Source organism: Odocoileus virginianus, chromosome 3, assembly GCF_023699985.2.
Source record: "Odocoileus virginianus isolate 20LAN1187 ecotype Illinois chromosome 3, Ovbor_1.2, whole genome shotgun sequence".
NCBI lineage: Eukaryota > Metazoa > Chordata > Mammalia > Artiodactyla > Cervidae > Odocoileus > Odocoileus virginianus.
In genome coordinates this window covers 14,283,491-14,307,840 of record NC_069676.1, presented here as the reverse complement: position 1 = coordinate 14,307,840, position 24,350 = coordinate 14,283,491, and the positions used below count along the sequence as shown (strand labels likewise).

The 24,350-nt window shown below is 54.7% G+C and overlaps 2 protein-coding genes across 7 annotated transcripts in view; one reads left to right on the top strand and one right to left on the bottom strand.

Annotated features, from left to right (window-relative positions):
- The first annotated feature begins 519 nt into the window (after positions 1–519).
- On the top strand, positions 520–18,554 carry PEX11G (peroxisomal biogenesis factor 11 gamma). Of its 4 annotated transcripts, none has more exons than XM_020907536.2 (6): positions 8,327–8,404; positions 9,459–9,557; positions 10,294–10,482; positions 13,441–13,619; positions 17,266–17,328; positions 17,946–18,554. In XM_020907536.2, exons 3-6 carry the CDS (start codon positions 10,444–10,446, stop codon positions 18,175–18,177), a joined length of 513 nt encoding a protein of 170 aa, XP_020763195.2. In that variant the 5' UTR covers positions 8,327–8,404; positions 9,459–9,557; positions 10,294–10,443; the 3' UTR covers positions 18,178–18,554. The 4 variants fall into 4 exon arrangements, with proteins under 4 accessions (XP_070320878.1, XP_020763193.2, XP_020763195.2 ...); XM_070464778.1 differs by lacking the exon at positions 9,459–9,557 and adding an exon at positions 8,897–8,993 and having other exon boundaries at positions 8,354–8,404; XM_070464777.1 differs by lacking the exons at positions 8,327–8,404; positions 9,459–9,557 and adding an exon at positions 520–1,010.
- A 1,733-nt stretch (positions 18,555–20,287) lies between these two features.
- ARHGEF18 (Rho/Rac guanine nucleotide exchange factor 18) overlaps positions 20,288–24,350 on the bottom strand; it is a 68,138-nt gene continuing 64,075 nt past the window's right edge. For all 3 annotated transcript variants that reach the window (XM_070464762.1, XM_070464761.1, XM_070464763.1), the window contains 4 exons: positions 23,770–24,240; positions 23,064–23,397; positions 22,311–22,427; positions 20,288–22,225 (listed from right to left, as the gene is read on the bottom strand). In XM_070464762.1, the coding sequence (XP_070320863.1) occupies positions 22,071–22,225; positions 22,311–22,427; positions 23,064–23,397; positions 23,770–24,240 (1,077 nt within the window). In that variant the 3' untranslated portion in view covers positions 20,288–22,070. The remainder of the gene's footprint in view (positions 22,226–22,310; positions 22,428–23,063; positions 23,398–23,769; positions 24,241–24,350) is intronic.

Here is a 24,350-nt window from a genome sequence, read left to right as displayed (position 1 = left end):
GCCATCTTGCTCCACAAGGACTGAGTCATTGGCCACTCCGGTCACTGACCTTTAACCCCCCCTGAAAAGAGTTCCAGGTGGAGGATCAGAAACGAGCTGCTCTTTGCTCTGCGAAAACTGACGGGACAGGCCTTCAGATAGTGAAGATGTTGACAGGAAAAAATTTTTATGAGCTGGATTCTTGTCCATCTTCCCACACTTGGAAAAGCACTAAAATCATTAACTGCAGTATTTGCTCTTTGTGACCAGAAACAACTTTTCACTGGGATGCGTGATTATGTTAGGTAGTTAGAATAGGGAAAAGGAGTCCAAAATGGCGGTGGCTAAAAGACAAGGAAGGGAAAAGCCCCCGAAAATAGAACAGAGGAAGGTCAAAGGAAAGTCCGAGGACCGGAGTGAGGACTTCAGGTAGAACAGCGCTCCTGCCTAAGCCCAATTTGCATGGGGCAGGCCCAGGGGGAAGAAAAAACTTAAAAAGGAGCCAGGGCACACGCGCGTGCTCTCTCTCTCCAATGCGTACGTGTGGTCTCTCTCTCTCTCTCCACCCCCAACCCCCACGCGATGGGGCGCTCTTCTCTTTGGATCGATGTGCCCTCACGCCTCGAAGATGGATTTTCCTGCCATCTTCTAAATAAAGTGGAGCTGTAACACTGATTTGTCTAAGAGCTATAACACGGTCTGTCCAAGATGCAAGAGCTGTGACACGCCAGGGGGGCTTTAATGTCTGTCACTCCAAATCTTTGTTGTGACGAGACAAAGAACCGAGGAGCATACACTCACCTGACATCTATGGTGCCGTTCCTCAGATTTAACCTGGCTGAAACAACCTCTGTGTGCAAGAGGCCAAGCGCAGCAGGAGCCCAACTCAGCGAAGCTCCTGTGATAGAAGAAGGCGAAGAAAACCCAGCGCAGGGGAAAGCCCATCGTGCTCAAAACCGGGGCAGCGAAAAACAAACTCAGCAGAAAGCTCACACGGCTCAGCCTCAGATTCCAGAAGGCCTCCGGTTAAGGTAGGAGGTCCTCGCTCCTATGGCTGGAGGGACATATGCCTAAAGAAATCTTAATTCCTTTATAATCTCTCGTTTCTTGTTTCCTTGAACCCCCTGCAAACAGGTGGGTGGCAGTGGGCGCAATTAAGGGACTCTGGAGAGGCTACTCTTCGGTATGTCCCCAAGGCACTATCTCCTGGGCCCCAGTAGTGGTTACCCAAGCCGGTGCGGGTTCTTTTGCCCCTCCTCTTCTCTGTGCCAAGAATCAGGCCAATGGAAAACTGTGAGCACAGGTCAGGAATTTAGCAGATTTTTCCGGCAGGCTATGAAGGGGATTCCTTGCCACGTTTTTCCCACTGCTTTTTCCTCCTGTCCTTCAGCTCTATCCTGGGACTCGAGCCCAGCCAAAAAGGAAGAGGTGGATTTATTAGGATTCAGAGAGAAGCACATGCTTCAGGGTGTGGGCCATTGCCGAGGGCAGGGGCTCGGGCCACAGAATGTGGCCTGGTTAGGTTTTGTGAGCATAGGGTTAATTCATATGCTAATGAGCAGGAGGATCATCCCAGCCATTGGGGGAACCACCCACTCCTCCCTCTTTTGACAGTGCTTTAGAGCTGTCCTGCCACCTCTGGGTGTGTCTTTTGTCTTAGAGATTGGGGAGATTAAGGTTTACTTGAATTTGACTTGTCCTGTTGGACCCAATTGATTTTAATTGGTTTACCTTATGCCCTTGTGCTGTGTCATTCTTCCAAAGGTTGTGCTCTGCCTCCTTCCCTCCTGTTTCATGCTCCTTTCCTCAACCCCCATCCCGGCCCACAATGTTGCCTCTACAATCTTCTAGAGGGACAACCAGAAAATAGCTGGCCTTGGGAGGAAAGTACTGTATGATATCCAACCCCTTAATCCTACCTAGCACTGGTCACACTGGAGATCTTGGGGACGCCCAAACTCCAGTCCGGGGGTCCCAAAAGAGGTTATCACGCCTTGACCTGCCTAGAGATCTGGTCCTCGAAAGGTTGTCACGCCTCAACCTGCTCGGGGATCCGCAAGTCCCAGGAGTCCTTGGAAGTCGTCACGCCTCGACCTGCCCAGGGGCCCAATTCTCAGGAGGCTGTCACACCTCAGCCTGCCTGGGGATCTGCACCCTGACCAGGGGACGCCTGGCTCTCAGGTTGCAACAGTTCTGGGTAAGATAAGCTTCAGAAAGAGTTACCCCTAAGGAAGTCCACCCATGGAAACAGAAGGAAGCCTATTACTTGTGGGACTGTACCCAGTCTCAGCAATAACTCAGGAGCCCAACAAGAACCCAATTGCCTTTCTAGAAAGGCTAAAAGAGGCCCTCCAAAAGTTTACCAATCTGTACTTAGACTTTTATGAGGGACAGGTGATTTTAAAGGACAAATTCCTGTCCCAGTGTGCATCAGATATCAGAATTAAGTTACAACAGCTACAGCAGCAGGACCCTGTTGCCTCTTTAGATGAGATGGTCCAGACAGCCACCGATACCTTTTATAACAGAGAATAGGAGAAGGAGGCCAAGGCCCAGGAGAGGGAGAGAAGGAAAGAGAGAAGTCATGCCCAGATGCTGGCCACCCTCCAGAGAAGCCCCATGGCACACCCCGAGTCCTTGAAGGACAAGCCACAGGGCAAATGCCTAATCTGTAGACAGGCGGGGCATTGGGCCAAAGAGTGTCCAAACTGTGACAAGTCTCCTAAAACGGCTTGCTACAAATGCCATCAACTGGGACATTGGGTGGCACTCTGCCCTGGAGCCTCAAGGTCAAGTGCCAAGCCTTCCCTCACGATGGCTCAAGAGGACTGAAGCGGCCTGCTCCAGCCAGCCCGCCTGTCACAGATAACCATCACGGGGCTGGAGCCAAGGGTGCAACTGGATGTGGCAAGTAGGTCCGAGAATTTCTTGGTTGACACAGGGGCTACCTACTCTGTCTTGATCTCCTACTCCAGAGCCTTCTCCTCCCAAACCTGTACCATTTTGGGTTACAAAGGAAAAGCAACTACTAAATGATTCACCCAAGCACTTTGTTGCTGGGATGGACAAATATTTTCCCACCAGTTCCTGGTGGTCCCTGAGTGTCCTATTCCCTTATTGGGAAGAGAGATACTCACTAAACTGGGGACCACCCTCGTGATGGGGAGTTTTTCAGCCCCTAGAGCTCTACAGCTCCTGGTTACTACCGAAGAACTCATTACACCTTCTCCAATAGAGAGGGACCAAAAACTATGGGAGGACAAAATTAACCCCCCGGTGTGGGACCAGGGAATTCCTGGATGAACCCACCAAGCTAAACCGGTCATCATTGTCGTCCGAGATCCCACTCGGTTTCCTAACCGGAAACAATATCCCCTCAAAAGAGAGGCTCGGGAGGGACTACAGCCTTTAATAAAGAAATTCCTTGCTTGTGGGCTATTGGTCCCCACCAGTTTGCCATGTAACACCCCAATCCTCTCAGTAAAGAAAAAGGACGAAACCTGGCAAATGGTTCAAGATTTCCAGATCATAAATGAAGCTGTAGTCCCCCTCCATCCCACAGTACCCAATCCCTATGTAATCTTGGGGGAAATCCCACCCAGTGCCAAGTGGTTTACAGTCTTGGATCTCAAAGATGCATTTTGTTTTTGCATACCACTGGCTAAAGAATCCCAATATCTTTTTGCCTTTGAGTGGGAGGCCCCAGGAGAAAAACACCAACAGATGACTTGGACAGTATTACCTCAGGGGTTCAGAGATAAGCCCCCATTTGTTTGGACAGCCCCTTAGCCAGGATCTCCTAGATCTGGACCTGGGACCCAATGGGAAAATATTACAATACATACATGACCTACTAATCTGCTCTCCAGATGAGGAAAATGCCCAACAACATGCGATTCAGGTTCTAAACTTTTTGGCAGAAAGGGGATATAAAGTCTCTTGTGCTAAGGCACAGATGGTCGAGCAAAAGTCACTTACCTGGGAGTTCAGATTACACACGGGTCCAGGAGGCTGTACTCGGACTGGGTACAAGGAATCCTCCAGTTGCCCTCCCCCACGACCCGAAAACAATTGTGAGCTTTCCTGGGGCTAACTGGGTATTGTAGAATCTGGATACCCAACTATGGTCTAATTGCCCAGCCCTTATATGAAAGCTTAAGGGGACGAGATGATTCAATCCCACTGATGTGGGGAACTCCTCAAAAGAAGGCAGAGGCTACACTAAAACAGGCCTTAACTCAGGCACCTGCCTTGAGGCTGCCAGACCCAGAAAAAGCATTCCAACTTTATGTCCATGAAAGAGAGGGAATAGCCTTGGGAGTGTTAACTCAATGGTTGGGATCTGAGCCCCAGCCTGTGGCTTACTTATCCAAGAGACTTGATCCAACCACCCAAGACTGGCCCCCCCTGCCTTCGAAATCTTGCAGCTATTGCAGTCATGATAGAAGATGCTTTAAAACTCTCCTTTGGGGGCAAACTATTTTTACCAGCCACCAAGTAAAACAACTCCTAAATGGGAAAGGCCATTTATGGATGTCTGATCAAAGAATCCTCAGATATCAAGTAATGCTTATGGAAAATCCAGGCCTCACTATATCCCCTTGTGAGGTTCTTAACCCAGCCACCCTCCTGCCTACCCCCGAGGGCTCTCTCCCCTTTCACTCTTGTCTAGAAACCTTGGACCACTGGACAAAATCCCGAGAGGGATTGTCAGAAGATCCTCTGACCAATCCTGAGGAAATCTGGTACACTGATGGAAGCAGCTTTGTCTTAGATGGAAAAAGAAGAGCAGTAGTGTCCAATTTTGAGATCATAGAGGCTAAGCCTCTGCCACCAGGTACTTCAGCCCAATTAGCTGAGCTCATAGACCTGACTCGAGCTTTAGAACTGGGAAAAGGAAAAAGAATAGCCATTTACACTGACTCCAAGTAAGCCTTTCTGGCGCTACATGCACATGCAGCTATTTGGAGAGAAAGGGGCCACTTGACCACCCGAGGGTCCCCAATCAAATATGGTGATCAAATCCTTAGACTCTTGGAGGCAGTCCATCTGCCTGCTGAGGTTTCAGTCTCCCACTGTAAAGGATCCCAAAAAGGGAGCACTGAAGTGGCACGAGGGAACTAAGCAGCTGATCAGGCAGCTAAGAGAGCAGCGTTAAAGAACCATGACCTAATAGGGGTTGTCACCCTAGTTCCACAGACTAATTTGCCAGAAACTCCTTCAAATACTGAAGGTGAGACTCTTAAAGCTAAGAGTGAGGCCTTTCAAGAAGATCGTACAGGGTGGTTGCAAAAGGAAGGGCTCCTTTTTCTGCCTGGGAACCTCCAATGGAAGTTGGTTAACTCCTTACATGCCATTACTCATTTAGGAGAAAAGGCCCTCCAAAGATTACTAGAAAGGTCGTTCAGAGGAACAGGCCTCCAAACAAGTATAAGGCAAGTGGTCTCTTCTTGTCCCACTTGCCAATTAAACAACCCCCAAGGAGCCTGAAGACCCCAGCTAGCCCAGCCCGTCCAACGACATGGGACCTTTCCAGGAGAGGACTGGCAGATGGACTTCACACAGATGCCAGTTTCTCAAGTGTATAAATAGCTATTAGTCATGATAGATACATTCACAGGATGGATTGAAGGCTTTCCCACCCAGACTGAGAAGGCTGAGGAGGTGGTGAAAAAACTACTCCATGAAATCATTCCAAGGTTTGGTCTGCCCAGGTCATTACAAAGTGACAATGGGACATCATTTACTTCTAAGGTCACCCAAGGGGTCTCTAAAGTATTGGGCATTACTTATTATCTCCATTGTGCCTGGAGGCCTCAGTCTTCAGGAAAAGTAGAAAGAGCCAACCAATTCTTAAAATCAGTGATAAAAAAGATAACCCAGGAGACCTCCCTGGGATGGAAGGAGGCTTTACCAATAGCTCTCCTCCACACCCGTACTGCCCCTAAGGAACAGGTCGGTCTTAGTCCTTATGAGATGCTATATGGGAGACCTTTTGTTTATGTCGATGACCTCTTCCTAGATCCAGAGATTCAGACCCTCCAGTCTTATACCATGGCCATTGGGCAATTCCAACAGGACATATGCTTGTGGGGTATGAACCAGGACCCAAAAGACTCTAAGGAGTCACCACTATATGCTTCAGGGACTCAAGTCCTAATTAAAGTCTGGAAAGATGGGTCCCCAAAGGCTCAACTCCAGCCCACATGGAAGGGCCCCTACCCTGTGATACTTTCTACCCCCACAGCAGTCAAGGTACCAGGACATGACTCCTGGATTCACTACTCACGAGTCAAGCCATGGAAGAAAACAGAAAAGGACACTCAGTACACCCGTGAGCCCCTGGGAGATCTCCGATACCTATTCAGAACTACAAATGAGTGGCATTCTAATGAACACTCCCAAAATCTGGTTTCTGGGGATAAGATTTCTCAGGATATCTCTAAAGCGCCAACACAGCTTGAGAGATTATACTCCAAAACAGACAGGAGATAGAGCTTCTGATTCCTGAACAAGGAGGAACTTGAGCCATCCTGGCGAAGTGAATTTAGAGTTGGCTAATGCCCCTACTAGTCCTTGTTATGCCATATTGATGCTGCTTATGATTGTTCCATGTGTTATCAATTGTCTAACCTGTTTTGTCTCTGATCAGATCAACAAGATACAACATTCAGGGCCAGTTCAATAAAGATATAAAACTACAGTCGGCCACGGAAAATATCACTCACCCTTAGGTGAACACCGCTATAAGGATTCTGAGGCTTGAGACTAGTAAGAGGGGGAGGCCCAATACCCCTCTCCTTCCCAGTTCAGCAGGAAGTAGCCAGAAAGACCTTGACGCCCCTATTCCCAAAGAATTGGGCCTCCCATCTCCTGAGGGGTGAATGTTAGGTAGTTAGAGTAGGGAAAAAGAGTCCAAAATGGTGGTGGCTAAGAGACAAGGAAGGGAAAAGCCCGAGAAAATAGAACAGAGGGAGGTCAAAGGAAGGTCCGAGGACTGGAGTGAGGACTTCAGGTAGAACAGCGCTCCTGCCTAAACCCAATTTGCATAGGACAGGCCCAGGGGGAAGAAAAACCATAAAAAGAGGAGCCAAAGGGCTCGCTCTCTCTCCCATTCGTGCGTGCGCTCTCTCTCCCCCCACCCCCACGCGATGGGGTGCTTTTCGACGTACCTTCACGCCTCGAAGATGGATTTTCCTGCTATCTTCTAAATAAAGTGGAGCTGTAACACTGATTTGTCTAAGAGCTATAACACGGTCTGTCCAAGACGCGAGAGCTGTGACACGCCGAGGGGGCTTTAATGTCCGTCACTCCAAATCTTTGTTGTGACGAGACAAAGAACCAAGGAGCATACACTCGCCTGACAATTACACGTAACCATCTCCAAAATCACACACATGCAATGCAGACTTTCTGCTCAACTCTTCCTGAGACCTCTTGGGTTATAGCCCTCAGTAAACCCCCCAGTAGAACTGAAAAACTCACAGCTCTCATGGTGTGCGTTTTTATTTCAGTCAACATCAGCCACCCAGTTATCCTCTGGGACTATTCCAGTTATCAGATTCTTGTCTATTCTTCTATATCGGTTCCATGCATTTCCTTTTTTTTTTTTAAGGGGACTAGTTTATTTATGCACGCATGCAGGAACTTGGGCTCCCCAGGTGGCTCAGTGGTAAAGAATCCGCCTCAGAATGCAAGATATGCAGGAGATTCGGGTTTGACCCCTGGGTTGGGAAGATCCCCTGGAGGAGGGCATGGCAACCCACTCCAGTATTCTTGCCCGGAAAATCCCATGGAGAGAGGAGCCTGGCGGGCTAGAGTCCACGGGGTCCGCAAAGAGTCGGACGACTGAGCACGCAGGCACGCGGAAACACGGATGGAACCGCGCCCCCTGTAGTCTAAGCAGAACGTCCCAACCACTCGGCTACCAGGGAATTCCCCAACGTTTCCTTGACTTTTTAAAACTGCCTTACAGGACTGCCTTACAGGACATAACAGCAAACCATGCTCTCTAAAAACAAGCCGACAATGCAGAAAGGGTGAAGCAGAAAAATCAGAAAACTTTCTTCTTACACCACAGCAAACAGATTGGTGCTTTTGCTTGAAATCTTTATGTGTGCGTGTAACTGGTTAACTTTGGAAACATGGGTAGCGAGCTCAGACCGTCCATCTAGGTGCACAGGGCCGGGAGAAACCACAAGTGGAGGTCCATCGCTCCCAGAAGCAGACAAAGGGCAGAGCCCGGGACAAAGGGTCGCGCCTGCGCCTGCGCAGAAAGCTCCCAGGAACGCCCCCCCCGCCCCACGCCGGGCCCGCCCCCTGGCGCGGCGAGCTGACGTCACGGTGTCGTCACTGCGGAGTCGTTATGGTGGCCCTGAGTGATCTGGCGTCGGCGCTGGAGTCCTATAGGGGTCGCGATCGCCTGGTGAGGCTGGGGTGGAGCGAGGCTAGAGGTCCTGGAGTCCGGCCAAAACCCAGAGACCGGGACCCTGAGGCCAGAGAGGGAGCGGGGTCACTCAGGATCCCCCCAGGGCAGATGATCTGTCCCCTAGCGGTGGACATAGAGGTTCTTCCCGCCACCCCAGACGACTGGGCATTTACAGGACCAGCCAGATCCTCACGCTTATACATTTGAATCCAGCCGGACCACTGAAGTTGGTCCCAAACAACGTATGAGGATTTGGGATGTGGCAGGGCTCCCCTTAAGGCTGGACATTTGGGTTCTGACTAAATCCCCTGAAGTTGGGCACTTAGGTTGCTCTAGCCAGTTCGGCCTGACCAGACATTCCCATGCCAAACGAACCCATGTTTGGACATTTAGGATCAGAATAAGCCGCTGTAGTTAGTCCATCGGTTGTTTAAATCTAATATGGGGATATAAGATTTTGCACCGCTTTCCCTGTGGCTGGATGTTTAGGTTCTGACCTTCCGCCCAACTCAGACTGGGCATTTAGATTGTTCCTTCCAGGCCGCTGAGGTCGGACTCTGAGCTTGTCCCAATCAATCTCTTACAGGTAGGCATTCCAGTTGTACCAGGGAATGTACCAGTGGCTGGGCATTTAGGTTCTAGGCAAATCCTCTCTGAGTATTCAGTTTCTAAATCTCCTTGAGAAGGAAATGATACCCACTCCAGTATTGTTGCCTGGGAAATCCCATGGACAGAGGAGTCTGGTGGGCTTCAGTCCATGGGTTTGCGAAAGAGTTGGAGACGACTTAGCAACTAACCAACAACAAAGCTGGACTTTTAAAATGCAGTATTTTTGCCATTACAAAGGTGTGAAAAGGAATTACAAGTAAAAACAATATATAAAACAACAGGAAAAAGCAACTTCTGAAAAGCAGATGAAATAAAGATGTGAGGGTGGGGAAGCAGACCCTGTTCACCATGCTCCAGATCATCCACTGATTCCCGAATCACCACTGGGCTCCTTTTCACCAAAGTAATGCAAACAAATTATCTTTTTGTTCACTGGGTTGAGGTCTGCTCACCTTCCTAAGTCACAGCCCAGCCATGGACTTTGGTCCAGCCAGGTAGATGCAAATAGTCTTCCTGCCTGCTGGGAACAAGGATCCAGGAGGTAAGAAATGGAGGTTTCTTTTCTCGTCCCCATCACGTGTCTGCAAAGACTGTGCCACTCAGTGACATGAGCCAGCGTGCTCTTAGCCTCCACAGTGCCTTTTCTTTTAAAAATTAATTTTTATTGGCCTATATAGTTGCTTTACAATGTTGTGTTATTCTACCATACAGCAGAATGAATCAGCCGTGCATATACATACATCTCCTCCATCCTGGACTTCCTTCTCATTCAGGTCACCACAGAGAACTGACTAGAGTTCCCTGAGCTATGCAGTAGGTTCTTTTAGTTATCTGTTTTGGGCTTCCCTAGTGGCTCAGATGGTAAAGAATCTGTCTGTAATGTGGGAGATTGAGATTCAATCCCTAGGTTGGGAAGAGCCTGTGAAGAAGGGAATGGCATCCCACTCCAGTATTCTTGTCTGGAGAATCCTCATGGACAGAGGAGCCCAGCAGGCTGCAGTCCATGGGGTCTCGAAGAGTCGGACATAACTAAGCAACTAACACACCCAGTTATCTGTTTTACACATAGTATCAATAGTGCATACTTGTCAATCCCAATCTCACAGAGCTTTTTCCACAATGATGTCATGTGTCTCCATGTATCCCGCCTACAAGTATCTTTCAGCTTTCCGTTGGGAGTTGGATTGAGAGTCTTCCTGCTATTTGATCCCCTGAGGGCCGAGGCTGGGTCATTGGTGATGGGCTCAGTCCTCCTGACTGCTTCTGGTTTCCCGCAGATCCGAACACTGGGTTACAGCTGCCAGCTGGTGGGCGGGGTCCTGGTGGAACAGTGTCCTGCCAGGTCAGAAGTGGGGACGCGCCTGCTGGCACTGTCCTCCCAGCTCAGCCACTGCAGGATCGTCCTGCGACTCTTTGATGATGCAGCCATGTTTGTCTACACTAAGCAGTACGGCCTGGGGGCAGAGGTAACGGGGGTGCATGGGGCTCCAGGGAGGGGGTGTGGACCCTGGGAAGCTGGCATCTTATGAACTGGCCTTTACAAAGGCAATAGTATGGGCAGTTTATTATTTTTTCAATTTTACTTTTTTTTTGAGACAATCAGACGTTCTTGTTTCAATTTCTTTTTTTTTTTTTTCTTTTCTTTTTTCTACTTCCAGTCTGTAACATTTCTGGGGGGATAACATGCCCCCTATACAGGTGCTTTGGGCCTCTCTGCTCTGTCTGGCCTTCCTGGCGGACCAGAAGCTAATCCACTCTTACCTCTTTTCCAGGCTTGAGCTGTTAGCACTGATCTCCTTCCGGGCCTGATTCCTGCCTTCACCCTAATCTTTTACAAGACCAGCCTGGCCATGACTTCCACCACCTTTCTCTGGCAGTAGCTAGTCTCCAAATGTGGTTGCTAGAACTGCTCATGCCATTGCCTGCCTTTTGGTGGTGTTATAGTTGCTAAGTCATGTCTGACTCTTTGTGATGCCATGGACTGAAGCCCGCCAGGCTCCTCTGTCCGTGGGGTTCTCCAGGCAAGAATACTGGAGTGGGTTGCCATTCCCTTCTCCATTGTTTCAATTTCATTTAAACAAATTATCTCATTCCCAAAGACTATGTAATTAAAAAGTCTTCTTCCTGACCCCTCAGGTGACCAGTTTTCCTCCTCGGAGTGCTGTCAGCTTCTTGTGTTTCTTTCATGAGATTTCCTGCACCTGTGCTTTGCTTACATCAGTGGTTACATGATATTTACATTCTTCTGCCACTTGCTTTTTTCACAGAACGGTGCAACTTGGAGGTCATTCCATATCAGTCCAAAATAAGCTCCTTCTTGGAATTCCCTGGTGGTCCAGCAGTTAGGACTTAGCACTTTCACTGCCACAGAAGAGTGCGCCATCAGTCGTGTCTGATTCTTTGTGACCCCCATGGATTATAGCCCTCCAGGCTTCTCTATCCGTGGGATTCTGCAGGCAAAAATACGGGAATGGGTTGCCATTTCCTCCTACAGGGGATCTTCCCAGCCCGGGGATCTAATCCTCATCTTTTGCATCTCCTGCATTGGCAGGCAGATTCTTTACCATTATGCCACCTGAGAAGCCCCTTCACTGCAGAGGGCCTGAGTATAATCCCTGTTTGGGGAACTAACATCCCCTCAAGCCATGTGCCTCGGGCAAAAAGCCAAAACCAGAAGAAGCTCCTTCCTTCTTTAGGGCCTCAGGGTACACATGTATAGCTGGATGGTGACTTACTGAACTGGTTCCCTGTTGGACACGTAGATTATTTATAATATCTTGCAGATACAACAGAACCTCATATTGTCACCAGTGGGTCTAGAGTGATGCTCCTCACCTGGGGAGGGGGCAGCAGGGAATGTGATCTTGCTCTCCCAGGGGATGGGCTGAAACACTGCCCTGGGCCAGCCTGCCAAGTTACACCCCCTTCCTGGGCTGCCCTGCCCTTCCCCCGACCCTCCGGGGGTCTCCTCCCAGACTCACTTGCTCAGATTCCCCCCCCCCCCATCCAGCCCCAGTGCCCTTGGCCTGATTATCCCCAATCTCAAGGGTTTGCCTGGGCCTTCCTCCTGTGTTGACACCCATCTCTCCAGCCTCCTCTTTGATGAGGGCATGTTCCCTGCACTGTCCCCCCAACCATCTCCTCTGTGAAGACTCCCCTGAGTTCCTGGGGGGGGGGTGCTCTCTGCATCTCGTATATCCCTTAGCCAGGGCAAGAACCTCTTTGGTTGAGTGCCCTCTGCTCCTGCCTCTTCCCCAGCATAGGGCCCCAGGTTCTTGCAACTTCTCAGAAAACACTGGTGGAGTGAGCCCTATCCTCACGGAGGGATGAAGTGTGCTGGGACACCCCAGAAGGTCCCAGATGGGATGGAGCTGGAGTGGGGTTCAGCACCTAGAGGTAGGCAGGACCACAGCCGGCTACCAGGAAGGAGAGGGCTAGACAGGGAAGACAGAGGAGGGGAAGGGCACGGCAGGCTGCGAGGATGACACGGTTATAGGCAGGGAAGTGAAGGACTCAGCCAGGGGCTGGGCCAACTTGGAGGCCTGGAGGGGGCCTGGCCCTGGGGGCTGGGGCCCAGGGGAGAGGCTCCTGCAGCCTCAACCGGCCTTGTCTTGCTGTGTGCTCACCCCTGTCTGATCTGGGGGAGGTGACCCAAGCTTTGCAGTGAGGGTTGTGCCTGCTTCAAGCTGGCACTGGGTGTGTGGCAACCCAGCAGGCCAGCCGGCCCCTCTGCCTGGTCAGGGTTCTCTGCGGGGCTCCCTCGCCTGGCCCCTCTCAGGGTCCTGAGCCTGAGACCCATGCACAGGAACTAGGAATGCTATCAGGGCATTCCAGGTTGTCCTCCACAGGAATCATCCGGGAACTTAAAAAAATTCCTGGTGCCAGGGCCCACTTCAACCTTGGTGAGGCAGAACCCCTGGAGCTGGGGGCTGGGTGGGGGTTTTTGAAGCTCCCCAGGCATCCCCTGAGGCGTCCCAGGTGGTGCAGTGGTAAAGAATCTTCCTGCCAATGCAGGAGACGCAGGAGACATTGTTTGATCCCTGGGTCAGGAGGGGCCCCTTGAGAAGGAAATGGCAACCCACTGCAGTGTTCTTGCCTGGGAAATCCCATAGACTGCGGAGCCTGGTGGGCTACAGTCCACGGGGTCGCAAAGAGGACACGACTGAAACAGCTTAGCACACACAGGCAGGGATCCCACAGCACGGTGGTTGAGACCAGCCGCTCTACTGGGCAGAAGTGACCACACTGAGAAATCAGGCCTTTCTTCTCCCACAGTGCCAGCCATGAGCCAACCTGGCTGGCTTGGACCTTGCCCTGTGACTGCCCCCTGGTATGGCCTGAGCTCGTGAAATGGATAGTGGGTGAGTCCTGCGGTGGGTCCCACCCACCCCAGGCCCACCCCCCACTCTCTTCCATTCCTGCAGGAGGAGGATGTGTTTGTCCGCTGCGTGTCCATCCTGGGCAACCTGGCCGACCAGCTCTACTACCCCTGTGAGCATGTCGCCTGGGCCGCCGACGCCAAAATCCTCCACGTGGACTCTGCCCGGTGGTGGACACTGAGCACCTCGTTCTGGGGCCTCTCCCTGCTCCTGGGGGTTGCTAGGTAAGCAGCGTTGCTGCCCATCAAGAGACTGGAAGGGAGCCCCTGACAACCCTTGGGCAGGTGGGCAGGTGAGCTGGAGGGGCGGGGGTGGGACTGTCTTTGCCTCTCCTTCTTTTCCCCCTCTTGTCCTCCCTCATATCCATCCCCTGCTGCTGCTGAGATGGATTCCCACAAACTTGGCAGCTCTCAGTTCAGTTCAGTCACTCAGTCTGTCCGACTCCGGCAGCTTTAAGCAACATAAATTGATCATCTTAACAGTTTCGGAGGTTAGAAGTCCAAAACGGCTCTCAGTGGGCTAACATCCAAGCGTGGGCAGGCCTGTGTTCCTCCTAGAGGCTCTGAGGGACTCTGTTCTCGGCTTTCCCAGCCTCTATTGTGCGTGTGTGTGTGTGCTAAGTCGCTTCAGTTGTGTCCAACTCTGTGCAACTCTATGGACTGTAGCCCGCCAGGCTCCTCTGTCCATGGCATTCTCCAGGCAAGAACACTGGAGTGGGGTGCTGTGCCCTCCTTCCTCCAGGGGATCTTCCCGACCCAGGGATCGAACCCGCATCTCTTACATCTGCGCTGGCAGGCAGGTTCTTTCACCACTAGCACCACCTGGGAGGCCCTCCAGCTGCTGGAGCACCCGCACCCCTTCTGTTCGCAGTCCCTCTCTCCATCTTTGAAGCATGTCCGTCACTCCAGCCTCTGTCTCTTGTCACAACTCCTTCTCTGACTCTGAGCCTCCTCCTCCCTCCTTTGAGGACCCCTGTGATGACCCCCCCCCCCCCCAAAATCATCTCTGATGTCCACACCCTTAACTCAGTTCCATCTGCAAATTCCTTTTTGAAAAATTTATTCATTTTTTTTGGCTGTGCTGGGCCTTTGTTGCTGTGCCCGGGCTTTCTCTAGTGGTGGCAAGTGGAGGCTCCTCTTGGTTGTGGTGTGCAGGCTTCTCTTCTGAGGTGTGGTGGCTTCTCTTGTTGCAGATCCTAGGTATGAGAGCTTGAGTAGTTGTGGTGCATGGGCTTTGTTGCTCTGAGGCACATGGGATCTTCCCAGACCAGGGATCGAACCTGTGTCTCATGCATTGCCAGGTGGACTCTTATCCACTGCACCACCAGGGAAGGCCTGCAAAGTTGTTTTTGCTGTGGAAGGGAACAAGCTCACATCATAAGCCTGAGGATTAGGATGTGGGAATCTCTGGGGGCGGGGGGAGGGCACGTGACTGTGCCTACCAGACCCAGGAAGAAGAAAATAACTTGGGGGGCATGGACAGAAGTGGCTGGCATGGCTGCCTTTCCCTGGGTCCCCAGGTCCTGCTTGCATTGTCATCAGCAAACCTCAGACAAAGCAGCCAGGAGTTTCCAGACTGGCTCTGTGCTTCCACAAACCATAAGATCTCTAAAACTTTAATGGTTTCTTCCCCTCTGCCAATTTGCTGAGTGGGTTTGTTCAGAGCCCCCTGGCCCAGAAAGCATGCGTGAAGCAGGACCTCCAGTGCCCCTGTTTCCTGGGGGCAAAGGTCTCTTAGATCCCTGAAGGGATGTGGGGCAGCCCCTGACTTCGAGGTTGGGGGGCCAGTGCCCTCATCTGCTGTCCCTTGTCCCTGGGCATACACTGATGTCCAGTGTCCTTGTCTGCCCCTCACCCTAGTTATATGTTTACCGTAGATGCCCTGGAAAATGAGCAGACCCCAAAGTAGAAGATTCAAGTCGCCTAGTATCCAACGCAAAGATCCTCTCTCTTTATACTTTGGTGATTTTTTCCAGTCTTTGATTTAAAAAAAAACAACAAAAACTTTTTTCTTTTTGAGTTTAGTTGCTTTAAAATGTTGTGTTAGTGTCTGCTGTATCGCAAAGTGAATCAGCTGTATGTATACCTGGACCCCCTCTGTTTTGGATTTCCTTCCCATTTAGGCTACCACAGAGCACCGAGTTCCTGAGCTATACAGTAGGTTCTCGTTAATTATCTACTTTATACATAGCAGTGGGCTTCCCAGGTGGCTCAGTGGTAAAGGATCCACCTGCCAAGGAGATGCGGGTTTGACCCCTGGGTCGGGAAGATCCCGTGGAGGAGAGAATGGTTACCCACTCCAGTATTCTTGCCTGGAGAATCCCATGGACAGAGGAGCCTGGCGGGCTGCAGTCCATGGGGTCACAGAGTCGGACACAACTGAGCGGCCAAACAGCGGCAGTGCACACATGTCAGCCCCGGCAGCCTTTCTTTCGGACACCGTGCTGACGCGTCTTCACTTGTCTTTGCTCTCCTGGTCCAGGGACACGGCTCCCCTCACAGTCTCGGCGGCTGTTATGGAGCTGGTCCTGTCTTTCTGTTATGGAGCTGGCCCTGTCTTTCAGCATTGCCCCCAGCGCCCCCACCCTGTGAGTTCAGGGTGCCCAGGCTGGTCTCCGGGTGCCTTTGAGGCCACAGCCTCTTCTGAGGCTGCCCCATGACCTCCGACCCCAAGAGACTTCCCGTTCCTGCTTTCAGGGCTGCCTTGTTTCCCTTAATTTTTTTCTTTTAAATAGACTATTTTTTTAGAGCGGTTTTAGGTTCACAGCAAAACTCAACTGGAAGCCGAGTTTTCCCATGTACCCGGCACACACGCAGACTTCCCCACCATCCACACGGCACCACACCCCAACATTTGTTAGTCGATGAACTGACGTTGACGCGGCCTAATTGCCCCACGTCCATGGTTTAGAGCAGAGTTCACGCTCTGTGTTGGGCTTTGAGTTTGGACAAACGTATGATAACATGTATCCACCACTGAAGTATTTTCACTGCCCTAAAAGTCCTATTTTTAGGGTGAATATGCTCTGCCTGTTCTTCCATTCATATTATTTTGTATTAAATACCTTTTAGGCTGCTTTTTATCTATTTAAAATTTCATTTATTTATGGCTGCTCTGGGTCTTCGTTGCTGTGCGGGGGCTACTCTCTAGCTGCAGCGGTCGGGCCTCTCACTGCAGCGGCTTCTCTTGTGGAGAAGGGGCTTTTGGTGCTATAAAGGCTTCAGTAGTGGCAGCATGCGGGCTCAGTAGTTGGCTCACTGGCTGGGCTGCCCCTCAGCATGTGGAATCTTCCCAGAACAGGGATTGAACCCGAGTCCCCCACATTGGCATGCAGAGTCTTAACCACTGGGCCACCAGGGAAGTCCTCCATTCATTTTACAGCAGCTAGTTTTCCCATCGTTTCTCTGTATTTGGTGTGAGCAAGGGTATGGCGGCTGGGGAGCATTTGGTGTGTGCTCATCATGACTCAACGGACACAAGTTTGAGCAAACTCCAGAAGCTGTTGAAGGACAGAAAAGCCGGTGTGCTGCAGTCCATGGGGTCACAAAGAGTCGGACATGACTGAGTGACTGAACAACATCATGACCGGGGTCCCTAAGACCCAGGGGTGCCGGAGAGTCACCTGCCCAGACTGCAGGGAACAAAGGCTGGAGGGAGCACTGGACGCCCATCTGGTGGCTGCTTCTCCAGCCTGCAGATCCAGCCCTGGGGACCCCGAAGGTTGTCTAGACTCCCTTCAGACAGGCCCAGCCAGTGTCCAGGGTGTGTGTGGGTAGGGGGGGAGTGGACAGGCTCTGCACCCATCCGGACCCCATTTACCTGGTGACCCCCCACCCAGCTGCTCCCACCCCAGCCTGTGTGGTGTTGTAGGTCTCTGTGGATGGTCCTGAAGCTGAGACAGAGGCTGAGGAAGCCCCCGGAAGCCTTCACCAGGTACGTCGTCCAGGGTTCCCCTAGAAGACTTCTTCTGGCAAGCCGGGGTCCCCGATGGGTCTGCCCAGCCAAGGAGGTGCCCAGAGTCACTGCCCTGCCCCATGCATGCAGGCTCTGCTGGGTGGGGCTGGGGGCCTGATGTGTGCTGGGTACCAGGGCATCGCTGCGGCACCCCCCCAGAGATGGGAGCCCTTTTACAGATGGGGAAACTGAGGCTAGCTGGGGGCCCCTAGGCAGGAAGTGGCAGAGCTGGGACTCCAGGGCTGAGCCTTCACGGCTGGCCCCTGGTCTAGGAGGATGATCAGAGGTGGAGTCAGTGTCCTGAGGACCAAGTTCAGTCACTGTCTCATCCTGGGAAAGAATGCTGGGTAGAGCAGGTGCCCAGCACAGGCCCGGAAGCTGCTCACCCCTCCCCTTCCCCCCTCCCCCCGCCCGTGGACCTGAGACTCTGGTTCCCACTGTGGGCTCCCTCTGGTGGATGTGACGGACGCAGCCTGCTGGTCCTCCGCCCTCCCCAGCACTCCTTGCCCTGTCCCTGCAGGGAGTGGGGGAGAGGGGCGAGCGGGGGGACGCGGGGCCTTCCCTGAGCGCCCCTCCCCCACCCTTTGCTCCCACAGCCGGCTGGCCCGGGGCAAGCGGAGGACCGTGGAGACCCAGATCTGCTCGGAGGTACTGACCCTCCTGAGCAACCTGGCGGACCTGGCCAACGCAGTGCACTGGCTGCCCCCGGGTGTCCTGTGGGCCGGCCGCTCCCCCCAGTGGCTGGTGGGCCTCCTGGGCACCCTGTCCTCCCTCCTCAGCGTGTACCAGGCAGTCCAGGCAGGCCGCCAGGCCAGCGCCACCCCCTAAGGGATAGGGGGGCCAGAACCCCAGCAGGGACCCTTCCCATGGAGCGTGATTGCCTGGGAGGGGTGGGTCTCTAATCCAGCAGATCATGGCCAGGTGCCGGGAGGGAGGTGTGGCTAGAAGACACACCAGAGCAATCTGGGGTACCAGCCCCCAGAGGGGTGGGCCTAGGGGGCCGAGGTCCCCCAGGTGCCGCCTCAGTAGGGGTGGAGCAGGAAGACCCCGAAGACTCGCTTGCAGAGGAACTGGCCCCCGGCAGGCCAGAGTCCTGTGTGCAAAAAAGGCAAGCAGGGCAGCCAGGTTGGGCCTGAGGAATGTGAAGTGAGGATCAATTAAATGAGGTGGTGATGGTGTCAGGCCAGGTGTGAGCGAATTCCTAAGCCCTGTCTCTGTCTGCTCATTCTCACGCCCACTTTCTCCAGTGGTGGGGGGCGCCCCCTGGGCCTTATTTCTGGGAGGGCGCACAGGTTCCCCTACCAACTCCCCGTGGGCCAGGGTTCAGCCTCCTGTGGGCTGGAGCTGCAGCAGGAAGCACCACCTCCTGGCCCACCTTCCCCTCCGATGCTGCAAATGCAGCCTGTTGACCCCGAGAGGCTCAGCCACAGAGGCTGATCCTTTCTCCCTAGCCCGCGAGCTTGGGCACCCTTGGCTGGCCGTGGATGCTGCCTTCTTTGCCAGGCCCTGCCCGGGTCTCAAGCTCCCAGGCATCGTGGGGTGCCTGTCGTGGCTGAAGCATCTCACAGCCACAGCATGGACTCGGGGCTGCCGTGGTCCATTCAGGACCGGTCTGAGCATTTCGAGGGCTCTGAGCACCATCACTGGAGATGCCTGGGGCTCCCAGCTTGTGAAAGCATGGCGGGCGAGAAGGGACCAGTTTGTTTCCAGTCTGGGGAACAGAGGCCACGTGCGTGTGTGGCCTCAGGTGATGTTGGCAGGTGACGGGTGGCCCACGCCTGCCCCTCACTCACTGGCCCCTGGAAGAGCAATGAATGGTCATGTTTACAGGCCCTGAAGCCTGTGGTTTCAACCATGTTTTCTTTCACAAAGAAGGTACGTGGTGGGGAATAGCTGGGGTGTGGGGCCGCTCAGGGTCTCACAGGACACAAGGACCCCACCGGGCCTCCAGCTGAGCCCCTGCCCTGTCCATCTGGGGGGCTCCCTCTGGGTTAGGAGGCTGGGCCAGGTCAGTCTCCCCCTTCCCTCTTGCTCTGCCTTCCAGGCGCCCAGGTGACCTGGGAGATTAGGGTGGGGTGAGTGGCACCTGCCTGTCCGACTGAGTTAACACCTGCAAGGCAGCGTGCTTGCCAGGGAACCACGAGAACACCTGCCTGTGTGAAACGGCAGGTCACAGGTACCCCAGGGGCTGGCATCCCCGAGGGCCTGGGCAGCAGGGCTGGGATACGGCTGCAGGTACTGCCAGTCGTGTGTCCGCGCCCCCTGCCCAGTGCCCTTCCCTGGGCTGGCAGCTCAGTTATAGGTTGGGGTGCAGTAAGGTGACGATTCCAGGGGATCAAGCCCCAGGGGGATCTACAGCTTTTTTGTGGGATGTGGGGGAGCATGTGTATGGCAAATTAGGCTCCTTTGAGGAGGGAGACTGACAGGTCCAGAAGCCAGTAGGGTCCCCCCTCATCGAGGAGGCTGACATCTCTGGACCATGGGGGGGGGGCAGCCTAAATGGGTAGGGACCCAGCCAGTGCAGGAGGCTGGGGTACCCCCGCAGCCACCTCAGCAGTGCCATTGCCCCCAGCCTTGACTGTCCAGGTGGAATCGCTGTCTGGGGCTTCCTCACAGGCACCAAAGCAAGCTGCCTGGCCGGGGTTGTCTGTGCGGTCCATCCTGTCACTAGTCTGAGCTGATGCCAAGTGTGGGTGGGGGTGAGAGCTGTCACTGGCCTGGGACATGTCCCTGCCTCCCTACACTCTCCCCTCCCAGGAGAGGTGGAGAATCACAGCCTGGTCATCAAGAAGGCCTTGGGCCCGGTGTCCAGGGCTCCCCAAGTTCCTAGCAAAACAGAGGGTCTGAGTGCCCCTGCCGCTGGCCATGCAGCCTGCAGCACTGAAGTTTAGGCAGGTTATCCTAAAACAAAACCCCAAAGAAAGTGACTCCAGTCAGCTCCCTTTAGACACGTTTATTGCTAGAGTCAGGTCTTAAGTTCTAGAGCGGTTCAGACAACCCCCAGTGAGGAAATGCTGCTTTCTTTGTAAAAAATGATCGTCAGGTTGACTAAGGTCATGGTCACAATTAACGAAGATGTGCACAGACCCCACGAAAGTAGGAATGTTTGCTCAACTCCTAACTTTACAAACGAGACTGGGCTGTACCCGGGAGTGACCTCAGGGTCCTGGTGGGATGGGCCCATGGTGCTGCCCTGCTTCAGGCACCACCTGGAAGCCTCCTTGGCCGATTCCCACCACGTGGCCTTGAACTTATCCTTGCAGGGATCCCCTGGGTGGGTGAGAGAGGATCCCGTGCGTGGGGGCACGTGGCCCAGGAATGTCCTCTTCAGGACAGGACAGGAATGTAAAGTCAGCTTTTCTAAAGTGCTCCAATGCGTCTCAGGACCAAACACAGTGATTACAGATGTGGGATGGGTGATTGGACATGTCCCGGGGGACGGGGGCTGCTGCTCCTCTGGAGAGCTCCAGGGCTGTGTCAGTACCTTGTCACCGCGGGCCGTGGTGCCCAGGCTCCTGCTCCGCCCCAGACCCTGTCTTCCCACCAGTACTTGGCGGGATACTGGCTTCTGCAGGGGAGTCTGGCGTGCAGGAGAAGGCTGGAATGCTCCCTGGCCCCGAGCCTGCACCTGGCCAGAGCTGGAATGTGGGTGTGACCCACTGTCACTCCAGGACTGCTGTGGATGCGTGGCACCACCCAACACCTGCGGCTGCACCAAGAGGCTACACTGGTGGTCCTTGCCCTCCTCTGGGGGAGCTGATGACAACCTGCGACAGCTCACACGATGTGAGGTGCCTGAAGCGGCGGTCTGTGCACTCGCTGGCAGCAGTAATCGCCCAGGCCACACTGGTCCCTTCCGAGCTCTGCTCCCACTGCTCTGTGTCACCCCAGTATCTGCCCATCCATTGGGGATGCCAGCTGGGGGCCACCTCATGGGGAAGGACTCTCTACTTGGGGCCGGGACCCTCAGGCATGCTCCAGCCCTGGTGGAAGCCCTGGGCTTGGCTTGCCAGGCGTTGAGTCTGAGAGGCGCTTTGGGAAAGCACCAACTTCGACAAGAGTGGGTTTTAAAAACCTCCACCAGATTAAAATGAGCTGTGGTCTGTCCCCTCCCGGTCAGCCCCTTTGAGGACGAGCTTCCGAACCTACAGGACATACCGGGCATGCCATCGGCCAACCCCTTCCGCCACCCTGCCTGCCCTGTGGCCCTCTGTCCTGGGTGAACCGTGGGCCACCCCTGGGTGGGCTCACATCCTGGCCTAGAAGTTCACCATGAACCCACTGAGGTCTCTGCTTTAGAAGTCAATTCGGCCTGATTCTGTGGACAGAGCCAACCCCACCGGGCCCCTGCTGGTGTCACTGTGGCTCACTCCAGGATCTCCTGGTGGCCCTGGTCACTACCTTGGAAAGACAGCGCGGAGTGGGACTCTCCTCTGCTGGAATGGGGCGCTATGAGGCAGATGGCAGCTCCGTGGGTTAGCTTTGCTTCAACCTTCCATTACAAACTTTCCTTTTCATGTTAAAAAAAAGGTTTACAAAGTTGCCCAGGCACCACTGCTAATCCTTCAGAGTGAGCAGCCTCAAGACAGCAGGCCAGCCCTACCTGCCCCATCCTGGCAGATGTCAGAGGAGGCCTGCTTGGGAAGGCGAAAGGGTGGGCCTGGGGGTGGGGTGGGGCCACAGAGCATGAAGAGTGGGCAGTGCACCCCGAGCCACGCCCCCTAGAAGAAGATGACGTCTTCCTTGCCGGTTTCTTCCTTGTCGAGTGGTGTGGAGGATGGAGCCCCGGGTTGGAAGGATGACCCTCGGGCCTTGAGGGGGAGGTTGTCAGTGGGGACGTCGGCTGGGCCTGGGGTCGGGGCTGGGAGGCTGGGGTCTGGAAGAGAGACAGGGTGGTGGGTGTCAGCATCAGCCAGGCACTCTGGGTGCCAGGGGGTAGCGGGCTGGGCGGGCTGGCTCACCTTGGGGGGGCGTGGAGCTGGGCAGGACGGGACTCAGTGAGCGGCGGTTCCGAGAGGTGTTCTCTTCTTTGCCCATGAGCTTGTTGAGAAGCAGCGGCTGCCTCAGGTCAAACGAGGCTGAAAGAGGGTGGAAGATACTGGGGTTTGCAGTCTCGCTTCAGTGCCGGAGCCCCCAGACCTCGGCCCAGGGCCTCGCACTCCTCGCCCACACTTCCTCCAGTGCTGGTTCCCAGGGAGGGACGCTGCTCAGACAGCAGGCCCCAGTTCACCAACAAAACCCAGAGCAGACACCCCTGGCGAACCAGAGGGGGCCCCTGCACCCATTCAATCAGGACAAGAGGCCCTGTGATACTGCAGCCCAGGGGTCCTGGGACCCAGGCCCTGTTCCCCAGGAGGGTCCCAGGGCCTTCCTACTGGGGAACACTGGCTCGGGGGCAAGGACTCAGTGGGGAGTAGTAGCGTCAGTCACTGGCGGACTTCCCGCCCCTGCACAAGGGTTTCCGAGGCCCGTTTCTGAATCACCAAGGTGCTCCCTTGTGTCTGATCCCAGTGTGAGGGCTGAGGTGGGAACAGGAACTGAGTTCTGAAGTCTCTGGGGGTGGCGAGGTGGTTGTGTGTGTGTCTGTGTGTGCAGGCAGGCCTCAGTTCCACCACCAGCTGGGGTTTCCTGCTGGTGTCTGGGCCAGAGGTAAGGGGCCAGGTGGGCACCAGGCGAGGGGAGGGCAGGGGGGGTGCCAGGAAGTCCCCGCTCACCTGAGCTGTCCCGGCGCTGGGAGCCCCGGCTCCTGCCTCCCTTGTCCTTCCCGCCTTTGGTGGAGGCCGCCAACTTGGTGGGGATCTGCTGTTGCACAGCTGCCTGCCTCTGGATCTGGTTGGTGGCGCTCAGCAGCTGGATGGGCACGTCGCTCTTGGCCGGGCGACTCTCGGCCGGGGCGCTGTCCCTGCGGGCCACCTCGGGGCGCTCGGCGTACTCAGACCCCGCACTGGACACCACCGAGTTGGGTCGGGGCCCCGGTGCTTTGGTCAGGGCCATGGATCCTTCCAGCCCGTTCCCATTGAAGCTGGGAGCGTGGCTTAGAGGCTGGGTCTGAAAAAGCCACAGAAGACACGTCCCAACGTCGCTGTTCCTGCTGGAAGCCCTTCTTGGGGTACCAAGGAGAGGCTGCGCCCCTCGGATCAGCATGGTACCATGCACCAGCCCCGCCCACACTTTGCAGGCTCCAGGGTGGGGGTGGGGTTTTTGGAGGCTGGATGGACCTGGCATGCCCGCCCACCTCCCAGGCCAGGTGTGGCTTAACTGAAGCATCTTAGCTCAGAGGGTCCCATCTGGGCATAGAGCCTGGTGCAGGCCTGATGGAATCAACATTGCTCCCTTGTCCCGAAAACGCAGGCACGCGCACCCACCCACGCACGCGCACACTCAGGCTCTCTGGCACAGGCACCTTAGGCCGGCGCTCACCTCCACCAGTGCCTCCGGCGGCAGCGCCCCGGGCGCTGTGTTCTGCTTCTTGAGCCGGCGCAGCACCTCCAGGCGCTCGCGCTCGCGCTCCACGGCCCGCTGGGCCTCGCGCAGCCGCTCCAGGTCGTGCTGGTAGGCCTGGCGCTGGCGCTCCAGCTCCTCGCGCTCCTGGTTCAGCCGCTCCTGCAGCTGCAGCAACTCACTCTCACGCTGCTGCAGCCGCGTGGACGCCTGGTCCAGCTCCCGGCGCTGCTGCTCCCGCTCGCGCTCCCAGCGCTGCTGCTCCAGCCGCAGCTGGCCCTGCAGCTTCTGCACGCCCGCCAGCTCCTCCCGCTGTTTCTCGAAGTTGCGCTGCCGCTCCTGCTCCAGCAGCAGGTTCCCGCGCGTCGACTGCAGCCGGAACTGCTTCTCACGCTCCTGGATGGCTGCTTTCTGAATCTCCACGTAGCTGTCCTGCTGGGTGATGACCACCTGGGAGAGGGGAGGGGAGGGGAGGGGAGGGCCGGCTTTAGGAAGAGCCCAGCTGTCCCCCAGACCCCAGCCTCAACCTGAAGGAGGAGGGCACATGTGGCCCGCTGCGC